The sequence below is a fragment of the Solanum stenotomum genome, chromosome 10 (assembly GCF_019186545.1).
Source record: "Solanum stenotomum isolate F172 chromosome 10, ASM1918654v1, whole genome shotgun sequence".
In the NCBI taxonomy this organism is placed as follows: Eukaryota; Viridiplantae; Streptophyta; class Magnoliopsida; order Solanales; family Solanaceae; genus Solanum; species Solanum stenotomum.
In genome coordinates, this window is record NC_064291.1 from 57,092,378 (window position 1) to 57,111,352 (window position 18,975).

General features: G+C 29.4%; 1 protein-coding gene and 1 long non-coding RNA gene across 2 annotated transcripts; both read right to left on the reverse strand.

Annotated features, from left to right (window-relative positions):
* Positions 1–7,756: 7,756 nt before the first annotated feature.
* On the reverse strand, positions 7,757–11,752 carry LOC125842409 (protein KINESIN LIGHT CHAIN-RELATED 1-like). The gene is made up of 3 exons (XM_049521710.1): positions 10,907–11,752; positions 8,821–9,729; positions 7,757–8,249 (listed from the first exon to the last, which is right to left on the reverse strand). The coding sequence occupies exons 1-3, from the start codon at positions 11,566–11,568 to the stop codon at positions 8,015–8,017; spliced, it is 1,806 nt and encodes a 601-aa protein (XP_049377667.1). The 5' UTR covers positions 11,569–11,752; the 3' UTR covers positions 7,757–8,014.
* A 3,809-nt stretch (positions 11,753–15,561) lies between these two features.
* Positions 15,562–16,358, reverse strand: LOC125843284 (uncharacterized). The gene is made up of 2 exons (XR_007443957.1): positions 16,305–16,358; positions 15,562–15,803 (listed from the first exon to the last, which is right to left on the reverse strand). It is a non-coding gene; the product is annotated as an uncharacterized LOC125843284 (long non-coding RNA).
* Between the last annotated feature and the right edge of the window lie 2,617 nt (positions 16,359–18,975).

An 18,975-nucleotide genomic window follows, 5' to 3' on the forward strand; every position in this document is an offset into this window, starting at 1 on the left:
GTGATTTATTATAAAAATATCTGACAGAGGGGTCCATGGAATTTTTTCGAGCAGACAACGTTGTAATGGAAATTTCAGGACTTTATGTAGTGTTTGGTTTGTCAAGGAAAATTGAGAATATTGAATTGTTGCCATTGGTAACTGCTCACTCATGTTAATAATGTGAAATANCTTTATCTTATTTTCTAAATTACTAATTAATCTCACTTGTATAAATGAATATATTTTAATTATATGTTAGTGATGATAAATTTTTATAATTATTATTAGGTGATTTATTATAAAAATATCTGACAGAGGGGTCCATGGAATTTTTTCGAGCAGACAACGTTGTAATGGAAATTTCAGGACTTTATGTAGTGTTTGGTTTGTCAAGGAAAATTGAGAATATTGAATTGTTGCCATTGGTAACTGCTCACTCATGTTAATAATGTGAAATATATAATTGGAATTATATGTGAAATAAAAAAAATAAAAAATGGAAAACTTGAAATATTAATTTTTAAAATGTGGTTGGTATCATGTGTTGAAAATCATTGGCATGACGTTTTTCTTCCTTTCTATTTTGCACTTTTATATTATTATTTTTTTACTTAATCATTTGATATTTATAATTAATTAATTCAACTAATTCAAATTTATATCATATATCAGAAATTATTAAGGTAGGAAGTTCTTTTTATCATAATTTTTTTCTTTTTCAAGACTGAAATCCTACACAAATTGCATTGCTACGCCATAACTTAAGGTGTTCAATATTTTTATGATGTTCAGTCAATGAACGTTACTTGTATTGAACGTGAGCTACTTTAAATCTATGTATAAATGACATAAGCATATATAAAATTATAGTTTTATTTTCTACTTAATATTGTTTGTTATTTTGAATACACTTATAAAAAGAATTAAACTTAATTATACTATTTCATGCAACAGACAACAAAAAATAACCATAAATTAAAAAGAGGGGGAACAATCTCACTAAGTGATTTTGGAATAATTTTTTTCTTAAAAGTAAGGTAGTCAATCAACTGATCTTCTTAATTTTCGAAATTTTGAAATTATTTCAGAAATTAAATTATACAAATATTGTGTTTGACTTTTGACCAAAATCTATCAGATAGCTTTAAAAAATTCAGAAATTATTAGATTACACAAGAATGATATTTGACTTTGGACCAAAATTTCATCAAGGAAGTTAAAATTTTTTCAAAAATTCAAATTTGATTATATGATTAGGTCGGATCAATACATATGAGTGAAATAATTGTATCATGTTGACTTAATATTTGGACTAATCATACACTCGTATACAAATTTTATAAATTCACATCTTGTCTAATTAATCGTTAGTCTTATAACGTCTCATTTAGTCAAATAGTCAATATGTTTAGGGTATTTTAAGTCAAAATATAATATTAAGATTTATTCAATACGTGAAAGGAGGATATTTAACTATTTTTTGACTGTTTTAACCATTTAATCTAACAAGAAGAACTAATAAATCCTTAATTAGCTATGTACTACTAATCACCAAACACTAATTAAATTATTATTATGTCATTAATTACTTCATTGACCTTTTGAGCAATGTGTAACGTTTTTTTTAAAATTTATTTTTTTGTTTTACTTGGTGACAATATATGTAACGTTTGCAAATGTGTAACTGTAAACCAAAAAATTATGACTAAATATAGTGTAGGCAGAACAGAAAGTAGGAGACAACAAGACAAAAATAATTAATTATTTCATTTAAGTATTAATAATATAAGGACAAATTTAACCTGCCATTGTGAAATTATAAGTTAGTTGAGACATTAAGGAGTTTGCTTCAACATGTTTTTTGAAACTCAAATGCTTAGGCATTACAATTCATGTGTCACAAAATGTACTTAGTATCGTCGATGTCAGATTCAAAATTTAAAGTATATGAAAAAAATTATGATTTTTGATAAATAATTATATAAAGATGTTTAATTAATAAGGACAAAATTTATCTTTATTAAACAAGAATAGTTTAGTAAATTATTGCTTGAATTTATTATTTTTTTCTAATGGGCATAAAAAATGCTAAAACGACACTTAAAATGAGACGGAGAGAGTATTCATGTCAAATGGTTAACCCCTTAATTCCATTCGAAAACATAAACCTTTATTATTGTATTATTAAATGAACAATTTTTATCTATTTAGTTTGTCATTCTTTTTTTATTTTTTCATTATGACTTGAGAGTTATTGAGTTCAACTGAACTCGTACCTTGACCTCTAGCTTTGCCTCATATACACTGGTTATATTTATACACATAATTGTTTAATTTATTTATAAAATTTCATTGATGTTACAATCAACTAATCGAAACGAGCTCTTAAAACTTTCAAGAACATCCAAATTCAGTTGGATAAATATTCAATGCATTTGCGTAAACATTTTTGATACTAAGAGAGTGACAAAAAAATAAGTACATACTTCAAGTACTTAGAGGAATCCAACTCAACTGTCTTCATTTCTCTGACAAAAATAATAAATTCTGATTAACTTGTTAGTTATAAAGTACGTAGTTGGTGAAATTAATTAAATGAATTTTTTTAATGTGTTCCTTCACTTTTAATCAAAAATTTTAAGCACAAGTCTTTTAAAATAAGTAAATTTGTTGTAAGAATGCTTCTATTTATAATGATGTAAAATGGCACATGACTGAATTAATCGAGTGAGTAGAAATCGAATACCAAATAAATAAAAGTACATATAAGGAAAATGAAAAAAGGAAAAGACCATCAATTGAGCCCAAATAATATTGCATAAAATCTTTACTTGGGTGGGACGGAATTAAAGATTTTTAGTTTGAACTTCAAAAATAAAAAAGATTCATGATTAATATTATTTCTCATTTGATGAGTCTTACGCTACGTGAATTCAAATTGATTATATACCTTGTTTGGATGATGGTTACATGTATTGTATTGTTAATTTAAATACAATGTTTGTTTTGATGCTTAAATACTAGTGTATCGTATCATTTAAATCCATTATTAGGTAACAACGAAAAAATCTATTTTATGTAACGACCGATTTGGTGTGATCGCGTCTTTACTTTAATATTTTCTTCTCATTTTATGTTTATTTATTATTTAATAATTATAAATTTCATCTTTTATCCTACATTTTCACAGTAGCTCTACCTCGTACCCTACTTTTTTTGGAGATTTATCATTGAAATTATGAATGTGTGACATTATGTAACGATGAAGAACGATACAATTTATCCAAATATTACCGTCATAAAAAACAAGACATGAGTACAATAAAATACAACACAATATAATATCTACGATATATTATGAAACAATACGCAATAACCATCCAAACAAAGTGTTAAGTCAGTGATATAATGATGAAAGAAAATTGAAAAGAGGAAAAGAGCATTGATTAATTGTGCCCATTTAACATGCATAAAATCATTAATTGTTGGACTAGATAAAGATCTTTTTATACTTAGTTTTTGAATCTAAATTAGGAAAATAAAAATAAATTTGATAAAAAACTTTTTAATTTAATAAATTGTATACTATGTGAATTCAAATTGACTGACAAAATGCATATTAAATTGAAAACTGCAAAGAGGAAAAGAGCATTAATTGTGACCAATCAATTTGTATACAACTTTTATTTTGATGAAATGAATATGAACTCTACCATGCTTTCCCTTTATAATAAATGATATAAATTCGAATCAGTTGAGTTAGTGCATATTGTATGCTTAGATTTACAATATTTCATAAATTTTCAATTTAAATATAAAAATACGTCATTCTAAAGTTTTTTTTCTAGTAGAACGAAAAGACCGATAACATTATCGAATAATTTTATAATTTTATTGGTGGAACGGAGGGAAAATAGCATTAAATTGTATCCAATTAATGTGCATAGAACCTTTACATCCATAGCCACCGTCCCCTTTCACCAATAATCCATTATGATTCCATTTTATGCAAAAAATGGACAAACAATTTCCTTTTTTAAAAATTTATTGATGTAATAATGGAAATAATCATTATTCAATTGTAGATGGATGAAAACAAATTGTTGAAAATACTTTATTCGTTCATTTTTACTGGTCAATTTTAAATTTTAACATTTTAAGAAAAGACTTATATATTTCTCATATCATTTTCTAAGACGATCTAATAGTACTTAACCTCAATTAGTATGAACAATATAGTAAACTTTCCATATCAATCATTATTTATTAAGAGGGAGCAAAATCTAAAATAAACACGTAAAAGTAAACGGGGGAGTATTTTGTTTGTCTTGCTTAAAAATGGTCCATCCAATATATTTCATGTAGTTCACTTTAACACTTAATTTCAGTTTTAAGCTAAGATAAGTTTGAATAGAAATTGGTTTAACCTTACTCTGAAATATACTTACTTACAACACTTTCTTTCTAATGGATAACCCAAAATGCGTTTACTTTCATGCATGGAATCAATACCGGAGACGTCATATCTTTTCGGTGAGTTCAAAATAAGTGTGATTTTTATAATAATTTTAAAATGATCGAAGATTAAAAATTTATAAACAGGTTCAATTGGCTCAATATCTTCAGTTTTTTGCATGGACATAAGTTATATAGAAACTAAGCTTGGTAAGACATATAACTTGTGGGTTATGAACTTCTTAAAGCATAATATTTTAAAACTAACCTTATGTCTCTATCGGCACAAGTTTTGTATGAACTAAATTATGCCTTACATGAATTGAACTTATGCATCTAACTACATACAATTTATGTAGGAATTAAGCAACATATAACTTGTTATGTCAAGTCATACCTTGTGATTTTTTTTAAAAAAAAAATCTTGTTTTGCGATTTTTATTTTTATTTTACTTTTCCTACTACTGACACTAATTAAGTCGCTCAACTTTCAACAAACTTTAAATTATGAATTCGACATTATAAACTCAAAATAGTTTTAAGGTGAAAATTAAAAGTTAAACTCATTAAATTTTGATCGAAATTATATATATGTTCATAGAATTCACCCTAAATTCAACTCTGATGGATAAGGAGAAAATAGGAATATATTGTTGACATGTGAATATCAAAAAATCAAAATCCCAATATTCCATGAATCCAATTCCACTTTAAAATCAGTGCCAAAAACATTCCAAATAATTCTAGAAATTATTGAGTTGATAGTAACATGTCTATAATGGTACAATGAAGTTTTAAAGCATGTTTTTTTCCTCCTATTTATGTCACCCTATTCTTATTGTTTCTTTTTTTCTTTTAAAACCTAGTAGAACCTATCACATGTCTCATCAATGCACGTAGATTTGTAGCAAATTGAAAGGTGCAAAAAATTCACTATGTGAAAATAAACCCAAAATAAGACAACCCCTTTTTATGAAACAATTCTTAAAATGTTAAAAAGGATTTAAGTATCGTTTGATCATAGAAATAGTTGACACTTAAAAAAATGTTGATGTTTGTAAAAAAAACAATTATTTTGAAATTTGAAGTTGTATTGGACACGTATTTTACTTGAAAAAATTAATTTTTTTGAGTGAAAGTGAAACTTCATCCAAAAACTGATAGAATATGAATTTTTAAATTATTTTTATGAACAAACAATGTTTTCAATTATTTTTTTTTTTAAAAAATTACCCTCAAAATCTATGGTCAAACAGAAGTTTAAACTATGAATTTAGACAAATTCAATAACATTTGCTTAGGCCATGTACTTGCATTAGAAAATTCATTAAATATAGTATAAATACTTAATTTTGAATGAGTAACTAAAACGAGTTATGTTTAATATTAAATTTAGAACCTATAAACCTTAAATTTTGACTCTTATTTTTGTATCTCCAATTATTTTTGTTGTCATCATTGCACTTTTTTTTTTGTCTTCATAAAGGTTAAGATTAGCACCAAATATTACCTCACTTTTTTGGATTTTTTAAAATTGAGATGAATGGACCAAAATTTTCATATGTTACATCATGGTAAGAATATGATAATGTTGGTTTTGTTTTGTATATTTGCTTTCTTCCTAAAATGGTAAATAGAAAGAGACCATTGAATTGGTGCTACACATTGAGAGGTCTATCTTTTTCCACTTAAATTTTTTTTAGTACACCTTGTGACTATACATTAGGTTAAAAGATAATTACATAAGTTACACATTTAACATAATTAATTACTAATTTTATATAGTTCAAATGTTAATGAGTTGACATTACACTTTTTGTTAAAAATAATATGAACCCCGGCTGGCACACCTAGGGACGGATACTTGAAGCGTGAACGATATAATTTATATGGATAAACCAAGAATATTATATGACGTAGATATCATATAAAGAAAACAAATTTTGCATAAAGCTACATGAGATTGTCGTCTTCTTTTTTAACTTGTAATGATTCATTATCTAAGACATACCCGTAGTAGCATAAAAATTTGTAAATCAAAACTTCAAAACAACTTCAGATATGAATGAACTTCAGTTTGCTTGACTTAGACACAACAAAAAAAAAGTTCCATGTTTGAAAAACGAGACCAAAGTGGACAAATACTCAATTTTGAGACCACCATTTAAGATATACTCGTAGTGCATAAAAATTGGCAAATCTATCCACTTCAGAACAACTTCAGATATGAATGAATTTCAATTTGCCCGAATCATACACCGCATATCTAAAGTTATTTTAAAAGTGAAAGACGTGCAAATAGTTTAAAAAATTAGATACAAATTAAATAGTGATATCGAGGCTACCCGTGAAAATTTTATCCGAAGGGATAACATAAAGAACTGCATTGGGTGAGAAATTGAATCCTATGGGCTTTGGTACCTGTCAAGGTTTAGGCCTATTCCAAATGGCCTTCCACAAATAAAAATGTTTTGGGCCAAAATTAAATGTTGATGGGCTTTCTTGTACATGTCCAATAAGCCCAAGTAGAAGCAGTAAACAAATCCATGTTATCATGAGGACTGAAGTGTAACTTTATGGATCTTTAGGTACCAAACTTGTTATTCTTCTGAAAATAGCAACTTGTTCTGGTGTTTCTGCTGGTATCATAAAACTGCAGAAACTACATAACAATATTTATTGAGTGCAGGTCATTTATTATTTCAAAATCCTTGCAATGTTGCAACCTTCAAAGTCTATCCAACAAAAAAAACAAGAGTTAAAAGGATAAAAAACACAACAAAACTAGCTTTGTTTCGTGAATTTTATACATCAATTATTTACTATTCTATTTAACTACTTAACTATTACTTTGTGTGTTTCATACCTTAACTATCATTCCATTTGTATTAAAATACAGGTGTTGAGTTGACCGATATGCATCTGTTGTCGTTTGATAGTAAATATTTGGTCAAATCAACATTGAGGTGTTGAATTGAAAAGAGTGATAATTTAGATAAAAAGGAGAAAAATAAAGAGCTTTGAGGATAATTTTGATATTTTTTCAACTGTTAACTCGAAATAGAACTTCATTTAATCAATTTTCGAATTAAAATCATTACCTTCGACTAACACTATACAAGCCACATGACAATCAACGAGTTATCAAAATCACCTAAAGCAAAACATGCTTAAATTCTCCATCTCAAATATTCAAAACCATAAGAGAAACGGTTTAACTCCCCCATTCATGACAATTACCTTCTTCAAAGAGATAAATTAGCGATCACGCAAAATTGAAAAAATAAATAAAATAGAATGCTACTACATAAAAAGAAACAAAAAAAAACATATAGATATGGATGTTTCATTTCTAGCTGCATATAAATTCAACTTTCCTGGAGTGTAGGAGAGAAAAAGAAAGAACTGCACTCTTGGCAGAACACCTTCAAAATCACACCAATAACCAATTGAACAATAACGAAAATGAACAACAATGGCAAATTCAAAGGGACAACAAACAACATGCCTCACAAATAACAGATTAGCACTATACATGATCTTCTATGTTACAGAAAATGCATTCCAATGTACACAATCAACTCCTAAACCCAAAGGCGGACCACTTCCTTGAGGTCTCCTTCTTTGTCGTTTTAGAACTAGGATCGATAAGGTTCTCAAGTGACTTTGCTTTTTTGTTGCGAGATTTGCCTGCTTCTTTCAATAACTCAGCTAGCCTTTTCTTCTCATCATCGAAATCAGGATTTGCAGTTCCAAGCTTCTCTTCTCTCAATTTAAGAACATACTCCAGAATCTCAATGGCATCTTCAACTCTGCAATACATAAGACAGAAATAAGCTGAACAGCACAAAGCAGTTGAAAGGAAGATACCATTGAAGCAACTCTGTGTGCCTATCTCAAAATACTAACTGAAATGGTATTTAGTTGAGATCACACAACTGAGAAATACATCTAGCTTTCATTACTGAATATAATGAGGTCTCTCCCTTTCTTTCTTCTATTTTGTTTCCTTTTAGACAAGTTGAATAGAATCACAGCAACAGAATTTTTTTCACAACAATGGGCATTACCTCCATCCAATCCACCACACACGTGTTCCAAGTGGAATGAACATAGCATCATAAATCTCAAAATAATTTTTTTTAAAATGAAATCAATCAGAGTAGTTATATATCAGTGAAGATGCTTATAGTGGTAATGCTACTTTAAATATATGCATGTCTCATAGCAAGGCAGATATGTTCATTTGATTTAAATTTTGAATATTGGCAGCAGATTAGTGTGGCAAAAGTAGTACGTATCAATGCATTTGTAATAAATTAGTGGATTAATCAGCAAGGTTCATCCAAGTACTTAAGGCAATATTTTAAAATATGACATTACCTTCCCAATGCATCATAAGTTGCTGCAAGATTGCTATAGACACCAAGGGTATCTTGATGACAAGGACCACACTCCTGTTCCAGAATTCGTCTTGCTTCTTCAAATAATTCAGCAGCCTCGTCTATTTTGAACAACTGAACAGAAGACAATCCCATCTGATTCAAAACAACCCCAAAGAAGGCTGACTTTCTCTCACCGCCAGCCCTGAGTTTTGCTACAGCATTTTCAAAGGAGCTGTGTGCCTCTTCATATCTTCCAACCATATAAAACATAACTCCCATCCGTGCTTCAATGCCAGCAATTGTACTTTGCTGCCCTGGTTTATCCTCCAAAAGTTTCATTGCCTTGAGCAGGAGTTTCAATGCCTCCTCGGGTTCATTAAATAACTCATAAATAGCTGAAATTTCCGTCAATCCACAAGCAATCTCTTCTGCAGTCGTTCCAGGCACAGGTTTTGCATATATTCTCAAGGCATTTTCACAGTAGGATCTGGATTCCCTCAGTTTCCCTGTCTTATAGTATAGGTCAGCCAGCCTTACAAAGACAGATGCAACTGAGGGATGGTTGTCACCCTTAGACGATTTGAAAACAGTAAGTGCCTTTTGATAAGAGAAGACAGCCTCATCAAAACGAGACAGAGATAAGTAGATGTTCCCAATACTAACATCAATAGCTGCAACCTCATTTTCCTGTGCATTAGCGATCATAGCCATGCTTGCAAGTACAAGGTGTTCAAGGGCTGCCTCGTAATCACCTTTAGCCTCACATATGAGAGCCATTAAACGACGATCAGCTGCCTCTTCAAGAGAAGCTGGTGGACTGTGGACACGATGGATTTCCAGTGTTTTCTTGCACAAATTCTCTGCTTCATCAAATTGCATTGCCTGAACATGAGCTTCAGCCAAGTACCTGAATAATTTACAATTCAGTTGCCTTAGTTAGAGCATAAGAATCACATAGATTGTTGCCAATTAAAAGCTATGAAGGAAGAGTGTTACACAAACTAGCTAATGTAATAAGAATGGACATTTAGGCCCGTGAACTTAAAGCAGCCATATTGAGCAGATCAATGCCATCCCAGTGAAATAGTTATATTGATGATATTCTTTATAAACAACAATCATGAACATCAAACAGCCTAATATAGTTTCATGGTTTACTTTACTAAACACCTATCAATACATGTAATACTCATTGAATATTTTTAAGAAATTGATCTCTTTGAGTCTTTATAAAATGTTGAATATATTTTGAGAGAAACAACCCCCCCATGATTTGCCAGAATCTGCTCCATAAGATTCCTAAAAACAATGAGTATCCCTCAGTTCTAACAGTGAATCCCCCACTACCATTATAACACCTAGCCACCGATGAGCACCGCCTTTGCCAACATATACCACTATCTGCATCTCAACGAATTCCAGTAAATAAAGTTTATATTAAGTGTCAGTTTTACTTGTAAGAAAATTTTACGGAAAAAGAACATGTTTAAAGCCAACTAACAGATAACATGTGAAAAGAAAAGTATAAGACATATGACCAACATTGAAGGCCTATAGCCACCACTAACTGAAAAAAGAAGAGCAAAAGCAAGAACCTTTATTTCAGAAAGACAAGAGTTTGTAGAAAATCACATGACTATCCTCTATAAGTACAGCAAAAAGTTTTTTCTTAGAGAAAGAACATTATAATAGCATTGGACAAGTTGGATGAATTATTAACCTCAATCAGATGGATCTGCTAACTGGACTTCCTAAAGAACCAATTCCCTTACCGGAAAAAAGCACATCTATCCAATTTGACTATGATAATCAGATATAGGAATTACATAAGTACGAATTGCTACATTTACTGCTGTTTTCAATTGATAATATTTCAACTGAATCCTAATAATGCTTCAAATGATAATAGCTTTCACAGTATAAACACAGCTGAAAACAAAAGAAGTGCAATATGCATTACATATTAATTGATACAGTCTGTTAAGCATTGTCAATTGGCCAGGTATAAGAATCCTTTATCTATGTTCAGCTTTACAGTTTCATATTAAAAGGAACAAAGAGACGTTATGATAACTGACAAATACCTGCAAGTCTCAGCTACTCTCGGATCTGTATCTCCTAAAGCTTCCATCTGTATTTTCAAACCGTCCTTGTAACATTCAATCGACCGATCCAACTGTCCAAGCATGGAATGAGTATCACCAAGCTGCATATACCCAGAGAACGCCGCAAGCGCATGATCTGCACCTTTCGAAACTTCTGGCACCTTAATCGCCGTTTCCAGCACCGGAATCGCCTCTTCAAACCTCGCCAAACTACAATAAATAGCTGCCACAACGTGAAGACTCATAGCCAGATCCAAACTAGGCTCACCGTCAACCGCACATTTCTCAAACGACTTCGCAGCTCTTAACGCATAATCCAACGCCTTATTCGGTCCCTCACCGGAAGCAATCGTATCACGCGCTAACTTCAGCAGAAACGGTCCTAGATCGGGATTATCAAGAGACGACTCATCAATCACAACCTTCTCCGGTGGAGATTTCTTCTTCCCTGAGCTCCGATCCGGTGATGGCTTAGCCCGTGAAGTTGACGGAGACGGTGAAGGAGGTCTCCTCGGCGCCGGAGAGTTGCTCTTCGGGATAACAGGTTCGGATCTATCCACCCGTCCATTCGTCTCCTCCGAAACTGAAATTCTCAACGGCGGAGCCTCCGGTGGCGTTTTGACGGAAACTATACCCGGCATTGTTAACTGATTAATGTTAAAGGATTTTCAGGTAGAATTGAAGTTTATATATATATAAATGGTGATTTTGGGAGTTATAAAAAAAGGGAATTAATTAAGGATTAATTAAATTTTTGGAACGTATTTTTCAAGTGTTAGTTGAGAAACAGTTGAAGAAGAAGGTACACAGTGAAGGTGAAGGTAAGGTAAGAATTCGGACTGCCATCTACTAAATGGGCCACCTATATTCTTGGGCTCAAGATAAAAGTGGGCCATCTAGAAAATGACATGGACCAATTATTCCATGACAAGTATTATGACCCCGTACTGAGAGGATTATAAAGTGGGGAATCGAACCATCACGAACAAACCAACTGAGTTACTAAGATCCTCGAATTTTTTTTTCTGATCTGAAAAACTTCCTCTGTCTCATATTAACTGATCATCTTACTAAAAATAGTTGTCACATACTCCCTCTGTCCAACAATAGTTCTCCACTATACTAGAAATAGATGTCCAACAATACTTGTCAAATTTAGAAAATCAAGAGATAATTTAACGTTTGTATCTATTTTACCCTTTGATATTAAATATTATTTATCATTTAATGCATTTTTCAAAGCATTAAATTTTAAAAAAGTCAAAGGATAATATAGTAATATTATCCATATTATTTATTGTTTCTTAAAAGATGTGTCAAATCGATAGTGGATAATTATTGTTGGACAAAGGGAATACCAGTTGATCAACTTATTAAATAAAAAAAAATATTAATTAAAATTTCCCTATATTACCATTATAATTAATTATTTTTAAAAGTGTTCACACTTATTTGCAATATTCCCAAGAAGCTTTTTAAGTGTGAATTAGTAATATTATCTTCTTATTTATGATTTTTCAATATGTGTGTAAAATAGAAAATGATCCACTAATATGCGACGGAAGGAGTATTTAGAGAAATTTATTGCAAGATCATATTTAACCTCTTACATGATAAAGAGGTTAATAAAGAAATTAAAAATTGCTTCGAAACTATTTTATCTTATTTATTGTGATAGTTCTCTACTATATATATATATATATATATAATGTTACATGTTTATTGAATTTATTTGTAGAATTTCATTGAATATATCATCATAAAAAAGAGTTATATTTTTCTATATTTAAAAATAATTTATTTTAAGTTGAATAATTTGGGATCTCCGCGGTAAAAGAATTTCTTTTCGTAAGAAGAGAGCAATCTCTGTCATGCGTTGGATTATCATTTGAAAATGTGATATGTGAAGGTTATGATGATCCATGATTAATTTGTCAAAAGTACACTTTTGGCCCCCATTTTTAATTTAGTTTTTTAGAGAACATGTAAATTTTTAGCTAAGCAATTTAAATAAGATTATCTTTTTACGATTTCAAATTAAGCACTAGACCAATTAACAATCATATAAGTTGTTTGTTAATCTTTTCTAATCGAACAGGAGGCTAACTAAACCAATCTTATGTAGATATATAGTGCTATTGAAACTGTTATGAACAAGTCAGGATCAATATAGATAAAACAATCTTATATTGAATTAAGAAATTATATTTAAGATCTGAGTTAATAAATACGATTTATGAGAGTAAACTAGACTTATGTAAAATGTTGAGTAAGGACCCATTCGGCAATAAATATATTTGGGAAAAACTTGAGAAATGGTTACAACTTGTCATTACTTGACATTTAAAAATTTGGGGTCAAACGGCAAACGCTAGCTAAGAGTCTGATTCTTCACATCCCCTTTCTTTTACGAGAATTTGTAATTGAACTCTAGTCTTATTAATATAGTTGAGAAGCTGGTAATGGTTACATAGATTTGAGAGTTCAATACATAAAGCTTAAGGTTTTATATAAGAAATACATTTAAAAATTAATTAGCAACTTTGGCTCCTATAGGAGGGTTCCCTTTGCCTGGGGTATGTGAAAAATTTGGTCCACCTTCATCGTAGTCCACCGTCGCATCCACTGCTAAAAGCTTGCGCACATTCATTTGGCCAATCACCTAACCACAAAGACGGAAAAAATAATTGTAAGTTATATATATTGATCTGATAGATGATAATATGTATTTCATGAATTTAAATTAATTGAGTCTCAAATAGATGATCGAAAATCAATTGAGGACAAAAAATTATTTGCATACGAATGATACATGCCTAATAGCTTGTCAAGTTTTTGAAGCGCAAGAATTGGAACAAATAACTCTAAATTTATTTTTTGGATGTTCTTTTATTTTGATATTTGTATTGAGACTCGATTATATTTGAATTTGTTCTCATATAAGGTAATTCATTTTCTAACATAGATAATTTTATATCCAGATCTCGAATTCTAGATCTTCAGATGAGTACTTATCATCTCACAATCTCATAAATTTATGTATTTATTAAGCATTCACAAAGTACAAATAATCTATATAAATAATCTACTTGAGAAAGTTACCTCTCTCTGTAGGCCTTGTGGCAAGGCCACATCTTGTATGCCATTGGTGCAACCTATAAAAAGAATACACAAAATCGATTTGAATTCTCGATTCTAAAATTAATTGAGATCGACTACATGAATTTTCTTTAAATTCATCTTAAGTCGATATTATAGAACATAAAAACAGGTTAATTTTTTGAATTAAAAAATAAATATAAAGTTAATTCACCTGGCCATGAGCAAATGAAGATGAGACAGATAACAAAAAAAAGAGTCTTCATATTACCACAAACTAAAAATACTTTAAAATTGTTGGCAAGATTTGTTTGAAAGTCTTGAAATTGATGAAAATCAGGTGTCTTATAAATACATTGTACTGTGGATGTCATTAATTACATAATTTCCTGATAAATTTGTAATTAAATAAATTTTTAATGAGATAAGATTGTAATTGAATAAAGTTGAATTTGGTTTTTCTCCTATTCACACCTTCCTCGTGACATATGTCATATTTGAAATTTGAAGTCCTAGATTATATTAATGTTGACCAGTCTCTTAACTATAGTTACATAACAAATGAGGAAAAAAATTCACCAATTTTAATTGAGAAATCTCTTTTTCCACTATTTTTGACTCCTCATTAATATCATCACTTTAAAGTTTAATTATACTTTTTGATTTTTCTTTTTATGTATAATTGATTTAATTTTAATTTTATTTAAAACTGAATCAAATCAAATTATGAAGATCCCTTAATAAAATATACATGGAAGATCATGCCTTCTGAATTACTTTTATATATAACATTATATTTATTTATTTTCATTGAAATCTTGTAAACTACCTTTGACAAGAAAAACAAAAAATCGATTTTTTTTCTGACGCATAAAGCAGCTCAATACCAAATAAAATTAAGAAATTATGTTTGAGATTCAGGTTGATAATTATGATTTATGAGAGTAAATTAGACTTATGCAAAATATTGAGTAAGAATCCATTTGGCTATAAATATATTTAGGAAAATTTTGAGAAATGGTGTTTGGTCATACAACTTGCTACTAGTTGGCAAATATATTTGTCAAATATCTTATGTTTTCAATTACTAGAAAAAATTCGTATTTCGGTCAAGTTCTAATATTTGGATATTTTAAAAAATTTAAAAATTACCCCCAAACTTTTATATTTTATAAAAAAAACCATCATTTAATAATTCTAACAAAAATTTATCTACCAAATTTCTTCATATTGCTATTTTGTTATTTTATTATTGTTGTTGATTGCTATCAATTATGTTATAAGGTATTTTTTAACGAAACATGTTCATTATAAAATGATAATACAAACTTAAAGGTATTTTTAATAATTTTTAAAACTTATGGGTATAAATCATAGTTCCTGAAACAGTCAAATATTTCTCTCAAAATTCATGACCAAACGCATGGTGAAACTTTACCCAAAAATAATTTGCCAAGAATATATAGAAATTTGTAACCAAACGCTAGTTAAAAGTCTGATTTTTTTCGTCCACTTTCTTTTACGAGGATTTATAATTGAACTCTAAACTTATTAATATAGTTTAGAAGGTGATAACGGTTATATAGATTTGAGAGTTCAATACATAAAGCTTAAGGTTTTATATATTTAGAAAATCATTTAAAGATTAATTGTCATTTTTTATTCTTATAGGAGGGTATCCTCCGCCTGGGGTATGATTAAAATTTGGTCCAGCTTCATCATAGTCAACTGTTGCATCCATAGGTAAAAGCTTGCGCACATTCATTTGGTCAATCACCTAACAAAAAGACGGAGAAAATAATTTAAGTTATCTATATCGATTTGATAGATGATAATATACATTTCTTCACTCTTAATAAGGAGCGTTTTATTTTAAAGTAAAAACTTCTAACATGAAATTAAATTAATCAAATCTCAAATATGTATTGAACATCACTTGAGGACAAAAAACTATTAGGATATGAATGGTACAAACCTAATAGCTTGTCAAGTTTTTTAAGCGCAAGAATTGAGATAAATAACTCTGAATGTATTTTTTGAATGTTTCCTTATTTTGGTTTTTATATTGAGATTCGATTATATTTGAATTTGTCTGAAAATCTCATATTAAAGTAATTTATTTTCCAGCATAATAATTTTGTACACAGATCTTGAATTCTAGATCTTCAGATGAATACTTATCATCCCACCATTTTTGAAATTCATGTATTTATTCAGTACTCACAAAGTGCAAATAATTTTATACATATAAAAAAATTGATCTACTTCAGAAATTTACCTCTCTCTGTAGGTCTTCTGGCCTTGCCACATCTTGTATACCATTGGTGTGACCTATAGAAAGAATACACAAAATCAATTTGAATTCTCCATTTCAAAGTTAATTGAAATCAACTATATGAATTCTCTTTAAATTCATCTTAAGCCGATATTATATAAAATAAAAATATGTTAATTTCTTTTTTTAAGAAAACAAATTGTAAAGTTAATTTACTGGCCATGAGCAAATGAAGATGAGACAGATAACGAAAAGAAAAGTCTTCATATTACCCCACACAGTTGCAATTTCTCAAACTTAAAATACTTCAGAATTGTTGGCAAGATTTGTTTGAATGACTTGAAATTGGTAAAATCACGTGTCTTATAAATACATTCTATTGTGAATGTCATTAATTACATAATTTCTTGATAAGTTCGTAATTTAATAAATTCCTAGTAATTGAATAAAGTTGAATTTGGCTTCTCTCCAATTCAAACATTTTCATATTTGAAAATTTAAGTCAAAGATTACATTAATTTTGACTAGCGTCTTAACTATAGTTACAAAACAAATTAGAAAAAAGATTCACTAAGTATGATTTAAAAATCTATTTTTGACTCTTCATCAATATCATCACTTCAAATTTTAATTACACTTTCTGATTACTCCCCCGTCTCATTTTATGTGATTTTTCAAATTTTGAGATTCAAACAAGTCTATCTTTGATCATAAGTTTTTCATAAATCTTTTAAACATTTTGACTTATTAATTATTGTGACTTATAGTACTTTTTACGTAGTTTACAAATATATAAATTTCATTTAAAAAAAAATCAAGATCCCATGCGCAAATTCCCGATCAAACTTAAACTGTTTGACTCTCATAAAATGAAAAGTACCACATAAATCGAGACAAGGGGAGTATTATATTTTTTATGTATAATTAAAGAGACGTTAATAGATTTCACAATGGGCGAACAATCCAATTGGTACATGTTTATAAGGGACATGCCCTTTTGATATATTAGATTGAAATGTCAAAACTATGATAATACATATATAAAACTCTAAATTGCAAATCACATACATAATAATAGTAACTGATAAAGCACAATATATAGTAGATACATTTAGTTTGCCTCATAACATATAAACTTATATAGTATAGTACTATGATATTTAAAAATTAATTAGCATTATTGGCTCCTTTAGGAGGGTACCCTTTGCCAGGGGTATGTGCAGTATTTGGTCCACCTCCACCATTGTAGTCCACCATCACATCCACCTCTAAAACCTTGCGCATATTCATTTGGTTAATCACCTAACAACAAAGAAAGGGGCGGGTCGATGATTAAGTTATATACACTAACAGATGATAACCAATAAAACTTACCATTAATCGAAAGGAAGAGCAAAACAAGGTAGATATCTATTTTCATTACTATAATAATATTATAATACGGGTTTATATATCACTAAAGGATACATTAAGATGATACATAGTTTTTCATTCTTAATTAGAGATCAAGGGTTCAATCCTTCAGGCAGAGAGTAAAATCATCTAAAGTAGAAAGTGTCTTATCCCAAAAAGAAACTTTCTTGCAAGAATCAACATTAATTGTGTCCAAAAAACAGATATCAATCAGCGCGTGAAAATTAAAATGCAAATAGTCCAAGAAAAAAATGATCTACTTGAGAAAGTACCTCTCTCTGCAGGCTATGCAGCCTTGCCACATCTTGTATGCCATTGCTGCAACCTATAGAAAACCAAAAAACTTGAAATTAATTAACAAATATGAATTGATTATTTGAAAGTTAGAAAACCAAGTTGATTAAATTAAAACAGTAGTACTATATGACTATTATGTCCCGATTCTAAACGAGATTGATTGTATGAATTCATTCTGACCGTTAAATTCATTTTAGGCGAAAATTATACAAAATAATAATTGTAAAATTATTCACCTGGCCATGAGCAAATGAAGATGAGACAGATAACAAAAAGAAGAGTCTTCATATTACCAAACTTGCAACTTCTCAAAAATTATTGCTAATATTTGTTTGAGTTACTTGAAATTGATGAAAACCCAGCTGCTTAAATAGTTGCAATTTTTTTTTGTATTTAGTTCACAATTTTTACGTAAATTATTACTAGCTAGTTAGTGCGTCTGTCTTTGTACAAACTTCACTCGATGTCTTTTTTGAAATTATTCACAAATGCATTTCAATTCATTTGTCACCTTAATATAAAAGTCAACTATCCATGCATATATAAAAATGGCCTAACTTATTGTGTCAATTACTACGTACCATTATCATTTATATATGATAGCAATTTATTTTTTTAAATACAATTTAAGTTAACGTATAGTCTGAGGTAAAATTTGTGTACGTACATCATATTTTCTTTAGATTTTACTTGTAAAATATATTGAGTATGTAATTGTTGATTTAAGTTGACGTATATTTCAGATTCATTCATTTTCCGAGTTAACTTAGTATACACGTAGATCATATTTTTTCACGTATGATTTTTGCATAATTTGGAATTCTCACAAAATTGAGGGGGGATATTAGAAACATTTTCTCTATCTAGATAGAGATAAAGTCTCTATATACTTTATCTTTCTCACAGACCAGTTACCTAATGGACTTTTTCAACTAAAACTGCACATTTTTGGATAAATTTCCTT